Source organism: Symphodus melops (genome assembly GCF_947650265.1).
Source record: "Symphodus melops genome assembly, chromosome: 19".
Classification (NCBI taxonomy): domain Eukaryota; kingdom Metazoa; phylum Chordata; class Actinopteri; order Labriformes; family Labridae; genus Symphodus; species Symphodus melops.
In genome coordinates this window covers 20,726,792-20,739,029 of record NC_136709.1, presented here as the reverse complement: position 1 = coordinate 20,739,029, position 12,238 = coordinate 20,726,792, and the positions used below count along the sequence as shown (strand labels likewise).

Here is a 12,238-nt window from a genome sequence, read left to right as displayed (position 1 = left end):
AGAGGAATATTTATTTTCTAATATGCACTTCATGAAAAAAAAGTCTCAATGTACAGGGGGAAAAGACGAAATGTCTAAAATAAAGTCAAAATATCGAAATAACGGGGGCAAAGTCAAAAACAATTTATTGAATAAAGTCAAAGTGTTGAGGAAAAAGTCGAAATGTGCACTATAAAGGCGAGATGTCGAGAAAATGAAATACATAAAATACATCCTAACGGTATATTTAGTCTTGTCTGACACATCATGTGTGTAAAATACACATGAACACCTGCTCAAGTCGGAACAACAACTCTGAAAAGAATCAGACACCCGACTTGACGCCAGAATCGTCATCAACTAGGAGGCAAATATGTTTTGTTAATGTTAACATACTTTTTTTTATTAATTATTAAAATTAATTGCACATCATTTTTTCCCCTCAAATTTAACTTTCAACAGTTACATTTAACGGCTCTTCTTCGTTTTTTGTTGTTGCTTCAAAACATTTAGACTTTCCGAGCTAAAATCAAAGAGACTAAAATCGGAAGAACGACCTCCAAATTCGGAAACTCGGACCATCCGAGCGGCACTTGAATCCAACATAATGTGATCGAGGGGGAAAACATAAATTACAACAACTGAGATGAAACTGTCGGTTTTCGTCAGATGATGACGTAGTTACGCCCCGTCTGAATGACGGTTCTGAAATTATAATTACAAATGATCCAAAGGTCCCCAGACCATGATAGACAGATTTGTTAAAAAAAGTGAGAATTAATCAAAGAAAGTGTTTAACTGTAGTAACAAACTGACAAGAGACACCGGGATCAGCTCGCTACTTCCTACGGTTGGTTTTTTTTTTTTTTTTTTTTGAAAGGACCGGTTGGAGCCTCGTTCTGCTCTCGACCAATCGGAAGTGAGCATTTTTCGCGCTGGTCGACCGGAGAGTTTGAGTTTCCCGCAAGCTTTTTCTGATTCGACTCGAATGAAATCCTTCGTTTAACCGGATCAGTATGGGCATCTTCTCCGTTTAACCACTGAGAGGAGGTGTAACAGGTAATTACAAAGACACGGCCTTTCATGTTATTGTCACCTGAGCGAACTTTGGCGGACGAAACGCTTTTTTTAAAGCGAGTACACTTGTCCGGGCCGATCATCCATTTTAGCAACTAGGGGAAACTGCTAGCTGGCTAGTTAGCTCGTCGTGCTAACGTTAAATGTGACTTGGTTGCAATGTACGAACTGTCATGGCGCCTGCAAATTACTGTATATCACTGAAACTTCAGCGAAACGCACCAACTGGACTATCTCAAACATACCAACATTCAATTTTAACACGTATCAGTTTTAATCTGATTGCGCAGCTAGTGCGCTAGCTGTCGGGATTTAGCATTGAGCTGGTGGCTTTGTCTATTTGCTGGATTGCGGTGTAATGGCTGACTGTAGCAGTGACAGGGATGCTGTTGAGCGGTGTTAAGTGGATGTGTGTGTGAGGGAGGGGGGGGGGGGATGCTTGTGTGACTGGGTATCCATGAGATGTCCACATCGTGGCTTCCGCTCCAGGTGTTAGCCGGAGCCCGTCTCTTTGCATGACATGGTGCAAACCTCCTGGATGTAGCAGGGTAAGATACTGTAATATGTTACAGTAAGCCGTGCATTACACGCCAGCTTTATAATAGCTAAAGACCAAATTGTAAGAAACTGACTTTTTTTTTTTTTAATGAAGTTGCATTTTATGCATAAGATTACAACTCTCCGGGTGGCTTTTAGTGCGATCTTTCTTCCATTTCCGCGGCTTTTCTCGCCGGTGATGCGGCTCTGCTAGCCTCCCACTCAATGCGGTGGACCTTTTTTGCAGCCTGCCTCATCTCCACAGGCTACAGCTAGCCCTTTGCAACTTCATTGCCAACAAACAGGGCAGCCTAAAATTGTCGCAGTCAATTTTTTCCCAGCCTGCCTTGTTTGCGGGTTTTTTGCTTGCATGCAAGGGCTGTAATCGACTCTGACTTGACCTCCTTCCTCATTAGTTGTGATGCGTGTGTGTGTGTTTGGATTGAATCAAGTCATTTGTGTGTGGCTGTTGTGTCCCCCTCCTGAGTATTCAAGTCGCTCAACTTTCTTCTTAACCCCCCCCCCCCCCCAAAAAAAAAAAACCATCCCAAACTAAGCTGCTGGAACATTCCGTGACAGGTGCAGTTTTCTCGGTGGCCTGCAAAGCTCTCTGCTCATGCTCCACTGCAGCTAGCGAGTGCCATTTTGTAAAATTTCCATCCTTTTTACTTGCAGGATTTACATCCTAGATTGCAAATAACTGAAGGGAAGGAACGTCAGATATTGCATGCAGTTGCATGATATTGTATGTTTTCTTGTAATACCTGTGGAGTAATCTGTGTGTGTGTGTGTGTCTTCATTTTGAAGCTCAGTGAGCCTGGAGGGGGTTAGATGGGATGGACAGCAAAGGTAGCTCTCTGCCTTCAATGCCTGAACCAGCCAACCCGATCAGCATGAAGCAGCCGCCGGAGTGCCTCAGTGTGCGGAAAGGTGGGGGGGACATGAGCAGTGACCCCGCTCTGCTATTGGACAAAGCTGCTGCCCAGCTAGCCGCCACAGTACAAGACGGCGTCCTACAGAAGATGGCTGGCCACAGTCATAACAACCACAGCCACGAGAGGCTCAAAGACCTTACTTCGCGAGTGCTAAATGGTGACCAAGATGCGCTTTGTGCTCCAGAGACACCAATGTATAAGGGCGCTGAGGCCCCCGCTACCAACGGCACACATCAGCCCGACTGCGCCCCTCACACTGAAGCTGAACTAAAGGTGACGATACCCCAGGTGGTTCAGCAGCCGCCGTTTGAGCCAAGCTATGCCGATGGGACCAGTTTTGCCACAACCACAGAGGAGAATTTATCTGGACCGGAGATGAGACAGGATATAAAAAAAAGGAACGGCAGACCCCACAAACCAAAACCTCAAATAAATCAAAGTTCCTCCCCCGTCCCCGTGGACACACTGGACCACACGAACACCGAAGACAAAGCCAGAGAGACTGAAGAGGTTTTTCATTTTAGTTCCCTTTTGATGAATAGTTCAGTCAGTAATATGCAGCAACATGGCTGAAAAAACAAACACATTAATCTCCTACAGATGTGCTCACAGGTTGTTTTAAATCAAAAGTAAAGGATGGATATAAAGTTAAACAAACACCCACAAAGGCAGAAAAAGAACAATTAATATAACACTTGTGAGACTGAAGACATAAAGCACACACATATTTGATAGTTGGTGTAATATTTGAAGTATTGCTTTCTGTGAATGATGGGAAAGTGATTCCGGGTTGGAAGAAAAATGTTAGTTCTGATTTTTCTGTGTTTTGATTTAATCTTTTTTTGTTTCTCTTCTGCAGCTCGATCTCATCCCACAGTTGTTGGCCGAGGCTGCAGTAGAGTTGCCTTTGCACGTTCGCTTTTCCGCCGGTGATTTGGTTTGGACCAAGGTGTCAGGATATCCCTGGTGGCCCTGCATGGTGACCACAGACCCAGAATTCAACAATCACTTCAAACAGAAAGGTGAGGGACTCGATCTGGTCGTTTAACTCTCAGCCTACGGTGACGTTGATCGTTTGTTGTCTTTAACCGAGAAGTCTTTCAGTCAAACGGCTCGTTTATTTAGCAGTATGCCACTGATTTCTTGAAATGCGTGATCATGACCCAATGAGGGAGAAAAGCTTTTCAAAAGTGGCGCTGCCAGCCTGGTCGACATCGCTGTTTATCCAGGCATGCTTCAAGCAGGGAAACAGCTGCTGGACAAATGATTCAATTGCATGCAGTAGATAGTGGCAGCTACAGTGGTGCACATGTCGGTTCATGTCTCGGCTTTTCTTTTTCTTTTTTTTTTGGTCCCACAGGAGTATAGGATGCTCTACTTTGAAAATAATATTTTTTTTTTTAAACACAATTTTTATGGAACCTTTTTATGAGATTTGTGTTTGTTTTTTGTAGCTGCCACCAGCAGATTGGGCCTCCTTTTCCACGTGCAGTATTTTGGAGATGCCCCTGAGAGAGGCTACATCTTCGAGAAGAACATGGTGTCCTTCACTGGAGAGGAGCAGTACCAGGAGCTCAGCTTAGGCAACAAACAGCCAGCGTCCCGTGTCATCCACAAAAAGGTACATTAGATTCTGCTTCCATGTGATGCTCCTGCACACTGGCCTCATGTGTGTGCGTGTGTGTGGATGCAGTGTGTGTATAGTGCATGTACAAATATTGACTGAGTACCATCTGTCCAGAAAAGGCAAAACAAAGAATCACATTAAGACAGTTAGTGAAAATGAAGACATGGATCCAAAATGTTTTACAAATGAAAAAGAACCAAAACACATGAGATAAAATATTCACCACACACTCACGTAGTCTTCTTAACAGCTGTTATGTAATTCTGTCCTCCATGTTGCTATGACTTTCGCAACGTGTCTCATAATCTGATCTTACCTTTTGTCGTGCAGACGGCGCCCTCTGTGCCCCGCAAACTCAAGGCTCAGTGGAACATGGGCATCATTCAGGCCAAAGAGGCCCTCAGCATGTCACTGGACGAGCGCATGGCCAACTTTGCCTTTCTGTACGACGACGAGGGGCCTCATCTGAACCCTCACACCCTGGAGAAGTTAAAGCCAGAACCAAGCGAAGAGATGGACCAGGAAACGATGTCCAGACTCAGCCCCGACGTCCCCTCCCCGCTGACGGCTCCTGCAGACGATCCCGCCGCAGCGACTCCGTCTCAAGATAGCACTTCAACGGCGACGCCGACACAAGCCCCCAGAAGAAAACCCCAACCTGGAGTTTGGAAGAAAAGAGGCAAAGCACAGCTGAACGGCGTCCTCTCGAAGAGTAAAATGAACAAAGTTCTTCCCGACACGATGCTTCATCAGCCGACACCCTCACAGGTAACTCACTCCAGCTTACAGCCAGGGTCGTTCCTGTCGTCCACACGTTTGACCTTCTACGCAGTTTTTAATCATTTCTATTTTTCTCGGCCTCTTATTTGAAAAGCAGGAAGACTTAGGAATAGTAAAGGACTTCACAAGTTTAAATCTGACAGAATAAAAAGTGGGTCAAAAGAACGGGAAGTACATTTTTCCACTTATTGTGACTGAGGTACAAACAGCTGTTATCCATCCGAGGTGTGAATAATCACAAGGCTGCAGAAGGTTTCATAAAATATTTTTCTGTTCACAGGATTCCACCTCTTCTGCAGCAGACATTCAGTCTGAATCAGCGACAGCTCCGACAATGACGACGACGACGAAGAAGAAGAGGAGGCCGAGACAGACTCAGTCTCCCACCAAGACTGTGAGGAGAAGGAAGAAAACTGCAGCGGGCGCCGCGTCTGATCCTGTGAGGAAAAGGAAACCAAAGCTGGCTCCTTCCACGGTCGAGCTCTCGGATCCGCTCGCACTTCAAGTTTCACTTCCAGGTTGGTTGGAAGTTTCAGCTCGGGGCGGGCGGGCGTCGGTCGTGCCGTAGCTGGTGTGTTTTTATCAGACCAGAAGAATTTCCTGCTTTAAATTGCCATGTGTGGAGCGGTTAAGTTCCTGTGTCTCTTAATGTGAACAGTCTGTTTTAAACTTCTCCTTCCTGGTTATGAAGAGAGGCGACATTTCACATATAAAGAAACTCTGTTCGCTGTTTCTCGCCCTGAAGCTTTGAGATGGACGACTGTTAGCCAACCACGTCACAGCCATCAGTAACCTCTTCTTAACCTTTGACCTTTTTAAAGTGACGCTACAAAGCTCAACCAGCATCCCGTCTTTGTCCATGCATGCATTGATTCTCTGACTGCGTAATAATGGCGTCCCCGCCTGTAGATTCTCTCACACACACACACACACACACACACACACAGCTGCTCTCCTCTTTATGTCGAAGCGGCAGTCTGACATTAGTTTAAAGTCTCATCAGATCGCCACAGAGACGCGTTTTAACTGGCGCTGTGGATTTCATGTTTCCTTCAGCGTTCAGTTCAAAATGAGACTTGATGCTACAAAAACAGGAATGCCGACTGTGGAAGAGCTATTCCCTGTTTTTGTTCCTGATCTGCAGTTGATGCATGAAGTTTAAAAAGTGAACTTAAGACAGCTTTTTTTTTTTTTGTTCTCACAGTCGAGAAAGTGAAGAGGAGGCGAAACAAGAAGAGTCCAGAGGAGCAGAAAAGCGACTCCACAGGTCAGTCGAATGAAATCTGGAGCCCGGTTAGGTGCTCTGCCTCCATTTAACCATTAACAGCAGAATCAAGTTATGTAGTTTAACCTTTGTGATTTATTTTCTTCTCTTTCCAGTCAAAAGGCAGCGGAAGAAGGTGATCAAAAGGCCGCTGACAGACGAAACGGCAGATCAGGGCCAGCCGCCGAAAAGGAGACGTAAAGCGAGCACAGATGCTGAAAAACAGGTGAGCACGAGAGAGAGAAGCTGCAGCTCCATCTCTCCTGAGAGAGCACAGACCGAAGTCTGACGGCTCATTTATTACACCGTCATGTTTCTGTACTGACTGTTTTCAATTCAGTTAAAAAAAACCAAAAAAACCTTTATTTGTCCCCAGGGGGCGATTCAGTTATCGTGCACTCGTAGTTTAGGATGAGCATTTGTAATCTTCCTTTTTCTCATGTCTAATAAACACAATCTTTCTTTAGGCCTCGACTTCAGATGGAGCAGAGAAAAAGCGAAGACGAAGGAAGAAAACCGACGTAGAGGCACAAGAAACCAGGAAGAAAGGGAAGAAGACGAAAGCTCTGCTCGCCGGTAAACGATCTTTGTGTTTATCAGATTTTAAAATAAATCGGCTTCAGGAGCTGCGTTCAGCCTTTATATTAATGTTTACAATGTCCTTCCTGTTGGCTTCACAGAAAACCAAGATACTGAGAAACCAAAGCGCAGGAGGAAAAGGAAACAGGAAGGAGATAATCAGGCCATGCCCACCAAGGCGAAAAAGAGGCGGTCCTCCCCGTGTCCTGACCCCGAGGTGAGAGGGAGAAACTCCTGCGCCAGCTCACTTTGGGTTGTTTCATTAAATTGTGTCCGGTGGTTTTAAATGTGAAGCTGCGTTTCTCGTACGTTAACACTTCCTCGTGTTTGTTCCAGGGCTCCGGGAGCGAAGAACGTCCCGACTCTCCGAGCGACAGCTTAGACGGCACCAAAAAGGGCGAGCGAAAGAAAGAGTTTGTTTGCCAGGTCGGTCTGCCTCTTCGGCATTTCTGCAATTCGATGCTCGGTGGTTATTCGTTCTCTGTAACCTTTTGTGTTTTGTTTGTTTTTTTGTGCGTTCTCATCCAGACGTGCGAGCAGGCGGGCGAGGACTTGGTGCCCTGTGAAGGTCAATGCAACGGGATGTTTCACCTCCACTGTCTCGGCGTCTCCTTCGTACCTGAAGACAAGATGCAGTGTCAGGAGTGCAGCACAGGTGAGAGAGATTCACACCTCCCCAGGTTTTTTTTTTTTTTCCCTCCATCTTCAAAGAGACGTCCAGCTGCATTTTTTTTTTCTCCTCTTGTTGCTACTTCTGTTTCTGCTCTCAGGGACTCACTCGTGTTTCAGCTGCAAGCAGTCTGAGGGCGCGGTGCGTCGCTGCCACGTCCCCCACTGTGGCAAGTTTTACCACGAAGCTTGCATCCGCCTGAACCCGCTCACCGTGTTCGACAACAAGGGCTTCCGCTGCCCGCTCCACGCCTGCCTCAGCTGCCACTACGGCTGCCGCACCAAGCAGAAGTCCGCCAAGGGTGAGGCTCCGCGAGCGTCTCGTTAGTGTTGAAACTGTGTGAGGGGCGTTTTTAAAGAACATCTGTGTCTCCTTTGCTCTCTGAACTGCAGGAAGGTTGATGCGTTGCCTTCGCTGCCCTGTGGCGTACCACGTCGGTGACCAGTGCGTGGCTGCGGGAAGCGAGATGATCACAAGCTCCGCCTTAATCTGCACCAACCATTTCAACGCCAAGAAGGGCTACAGCCACCACAGCCACGTCAACGTCAGCTGGTGCTTCGTCTGCTCCAAAGGTACTTTCAAAACCACACGTAGATAAAACATTTGGTAACGCGGCGGGTTGATAAACGGTTGGCGGCGAGCTGGACTGAACGTTTGCGTTTCATGGATCCCTTTGTGTTTGTTGCAGGAGGGCAGCTGCTGTGCTGCGAGTCGTGTCCTGCAGCATTTCACCCGGACTGTCTGAACATCGCCATGCCCGACGGGAGCTGGTTCTGCAACGACTGCCGGGCAGGAAAGAAACCCAAATACAGAGACATCATCTGGGTCAAACTGGGAACATACAGGTCAGAGAAGCTGAGAGTCTGTCTCTCCGTATTCTCCAGCGTGGAAGACGCACTCACACCCGCTCCTCCTCCTGTCTCTCCTCAGATGGTGGCCTGCAGAGATCCAGCACCCCAGAAACATCCCCACCAACATCCAGCACCTTCGACACGAGATCGGGGAGTTCCCCGTTTTCTTCTTTGGCTCCAAGGATTACTTCTGGACCCACCAGGGACGAGTCTTTCCTTACATGGAGGGAGACCGGGGCAGCAAGCACCAGAGGACAGGAATCGGCAAAGTCTTCAAGAACGGTAAACCTTCAAACAATCGAAAAAGAAAAGCTTTTTTTTTTTCTCTCAGGTGTATTCTCTCCACGTGACTGTTTCCTCGGGTAAAATGATCACATGGTTTGTTTCTTTAGCTCTGTTGGAGGCTGAAGCTCGATTCAAGGAGATCAAAATTAAACGCGAGGCCAAGGAAGCTCAAGAAAACAGCCGGAAACCGCCTCCGTATAAATTCATCAAGGTCCGGATTCTGTCAGATCTCAAAGATTCAAACCGACGTCGTTGATGTCTCTCAGTCTTGATGTTTAAATTTGACCTTTTTTCTCTCAGGTCAACAAACCCTTCGGCAGAGTTCAGGTCTACACGGCGGACATCTCCGAGATCCCCAAGTGTAACTGCAAGCCGTCGGTGGAGCGGCCGTGCGGGTTCGAGTCCGAGTGTCTGAACCGCATGCTGCAGTACGAGTGCCACCCTCAGGTGTGTCCCAGCGGGGAGCGCTGCTGTAACCAGGACTTCACCAAGCGCCTCTACCCGGAGACCAAGATCATCAAGACGCCGGGCAAAGGGTGGGGCCTGGTGGCGCTCAGGGACATCAAGAAGGTGAGAGGAAGGAAACGACCACGCAGACTTCTTCTGTTTAGCGTGCGTCACATGAAGTATTAAAGTTAAAGACGGCGAGTCTTTGTTTGTGATTCTCAGGGCGAGTTTGTGAACGAGTACATCGGCGAGCTGATCGACGAGGAGGAGTGTCGTGCCAGGATCGTGTACGCCCATGAAAACAACATCACCTATTTCTACATGCTCACCATCGACAAGGTCAGTGCTGGAGCGGGCGCTCACGCTCGCACGAACTGCTCCTCAGTGGGTCAGGCTGCCGTCCTCTCAACGGCACGGCCACTTCTACTGGGAGCGAGAGAAACACACTGGTATTGCATTGGGAATGTTACATCCCAGCTGATTGTAACGTTACAGGAGTCAATACTACAAACACGTTCATACACGATGCCAGTCGGGATTTACTTTGTTGTCCGCATTTCCAAGATTTAAAAAATGACGTTTAGAAGAAGCAGCTGCACGACACAGTCAGTCCAGTAGGTGGCGATGAGGAGAAGGCGAAGGCCATACGACAAAGACAACGCCATATAAGGCGCCGTACTCTCCGGCATCATCGTTACAGTTAGCCTGTAAAAATGGAGGAGGTTTCTGTTTGTGCTGATTTTGCTGAAGCGGATTCAGAACGCCTTCATGAAGAGCAGTGGGCGGCTGACCAATCAGAGGCCGCTGCAGCATCAGGTGGCGTGGAGGTGGCACGCCGAGTTTGTAAAAGTGCGTGTTTGTTTGTTTAGGACCGGATCATCGACGCTGGTCCGAAGGGAAACTACTCTCGCTTCATGAACCACAGCTGTCAGCCCAACTGTGAGACGCAGAAGTGGACGGTGAACGGCGACACGCGAGTTGGTCTGTTCGCCGTCTGTGACATCCCAGCAGGTGAGAGACGCTTCACTGTCGTTTCCTCAAACACACGCGTGTGAAAGCTCGCCTGCTCAGCTGTTCACTCTTCTTCATGTGCTTTTTTTTTTGTGTAACAAAAGGGACGGAGTTGACCTTTAACTACAACCTGGACTGCCTCGGGAACGAGAAGACCATCTGTCGCTGCGGGGCGCCAAACTGCAGCGGCTTCCTTGGTGATCGGCCCAAGGTGAGCATGAAACGTCTGCGACCACGATTTAGCCAGACCGCTAAGACCGCCCGCCGCTTACAGTGACAACCTCACAGTGGCGAGATCTCACACAAACGAGACTTCAGAAGAATGAACGCGGAGAGTACGGCGGCGTCAGCTGGCTCTGCGGTTTGTCTTTTTAAGATGTCGTGAAGGCGCTCCGAGCTCGGACGTGTTTGTGTTCGCCGCCGTGATTGGACGTGGCGTGCTTTCACAGCTCATGTTTTGTGACACTTCCTGGTCAGCTCGTCCTCGTCGCCCCATCTGAAATCATCGATGTCAAACTTTGAGAACTAATCAGGCCACGCCCCCCCCCCTGAGTTATCGCTAGTGTGGCGCCATGATGAAGAGTTTTTAATCATTCTGTTCTCTTTTCCGCTTTAGTTTCTCCTCGTTGTGTTTTAGTTTCTCACTCGGCGCCGTCTTCTTTCGCAGAACTCGAGCGGCCAGACGGCGGAGTCGAAGGGGAAGAGGTTGAAGAGAAAGTATAAAAAGAGGAAATCTGAGGGCAAGAAGTCGGACGACGAGTGTTTCCGCTGCGGGGACGGAGGCCAGCTGGTGCTCTGCTGCAAGAAAGCCTGCACCAAAGCTTATCACCTGTCCTGCCTGAACCTCGCCAAGAGGCCGTTTGGTAAGAACGCACACGGGTTCATTCAACAGAAGACTTGGGATCGTCTTAGTTCTAACCTCGGTGTCTCTGTCGCCCCCGTCAGGCCGCTGGGATTGTCCCTGGCACCACTGTGACGTCTGCGGGAAAAACTCGGAGGCCTTCTGCCAGCTGTGCCCCAACTCCTTCTGCAAGGCTCACCAGGAGGGGGCGCTGCGTCCCTGGCCCCCCACAGGCCAGCTCTGCTGTCAGGAGCACGAAGAGCTCGAGGCCGCCGCCAACGCCGACCACGAGAGGGATGTGAACTCTGAGACGAGCACGGCCGACCTCGCCGTCGCCACCGTTACCGGACGTGCTCCCAAAGGCTCCAGGAAGGCGGGAAGAGGCGTGGCCAAGACGAAAGGCTCCAGGAGGAAGGCAGCAGAGGCGTAGAGTCGACCCCGCCTCCCAAACGCCAAAACTAGACTTTTACGCCCGCTCCTCGATCATAAACAAACCCCGCCCCCTCCCTCGTATGACCACAAAAAAAATCAAGGCACTGTACATGTTCGTTATCAGGGAAAGCTGCTGATCGCTCACACGCTCGGCAGCCGTCTCCGGCTCGCCGCTCACACTCGTCTCTCTTCGATTCTCCAACTTTTTTTTTTTCTTTTCTTTTTTTTTTTTTTTTCCAGGTTCATTTTCACACGTCTGCAAACATTTGTGGTGAAGCACAACGCAGCGGAGCGAGCGCGGGTTGGGACAAGTCCGCTTGTCCGCTAGAGAGAGAGAGAGAGAGACAAACTGCCTTTTCTTTTACTTTTTTTTTTCTTTTCTTGATTTTAAAGAAAAACAAACCTTTTCTCTCCCGCTGAAGACGATAAACCTGCAGCGGCTCTGACTTGAAAGCTGCTGCTTCGCCACGACTCCGTCACGGAGGATCCTGAGCAGCACAGTTTGATCTCTATAAGTAAATATGTTTATATCAAAGACCAAAATTATGAATACTGGAAGAGTTTATGACATCAAACAGGTTGCCAAATGGATTTTGTCCTTTTATATATAAATATATATATTAGTGTATATAATCCAGATGTACTAAGGAACACCAGGACACTATAGATCGACCTCTTTGATTCTCCTCTGTTGTCATAGTTACAGTGAACTGTAGGCTTTCGTTCGCCGTTTAAACGACCTTAGCTCGCCGTGACTCTTTAGATTTTAACTAACGTCCTCCTTTATTTTATTTTATTTTATTTTATTTTTGGCGTCCGGATGCTGATGATGATATAAACAGTAGCGCCCACAGAACCGTTAAACCGACCCGCCGGTTCAGAGAGCGAGACACAAAGTATTTAACGGAGAGCGGTCGGGGGAG

The 12,238-nt window shown here is 48.2% G+C and overlaps 1 protein-coding gene across 1 annotated transcript; it reads left to right on the top strand.

Moving 5' to 3' along the window:
* Window positions 1-615: 615 nt before the first annotated feature.
* On the top strand, window positions 616-11,654 carry nsd2 (nuclear receptor binding SET domain protein 2). Its single transcript, XM_079370424.1, has 23 exons — window positions 616-1,038; window positions 2,401-3,038; window positions 3,388-3,550; window positions 3,983-4,149; window positions 4,486-4,923; window positions 5,216-5,453; window positions 6,140-6,202; window positions 6,316-6,425; window positions 6,667-6,775; window positions 6,880-6,995; window positions 7,115-7,204; window positions 7,307-7,433; window positions 7,549-7,749; window positions 7,841-8,020; window positions 8,137-8,293; window positions 8,379-8,581; window positions 8,692-8,795; window positions 8,885-9,154; window positions 9,254-9,370; window positions 9,901-10,042; window positions 10,147-10,253; window positions 10,710-10,905; window positions 10,988-11,654. The coding sequence occupies exons 2-23, from the start codon at window positions 2,430-2,432 to the stop codon at window positions 11,311-11,313; spliced, it is 4,233 nt and encodes a 1,410-aa protein (XP_079226550.1). The 5' UTR covers window positions 616-1,038; window positions 2,401-2,429; the 3' UTR covers window positions 11,314-11,654.
* The last annotated feature ends 584 nt before the right edge of the window (window positions 11,655-12,238 follow it).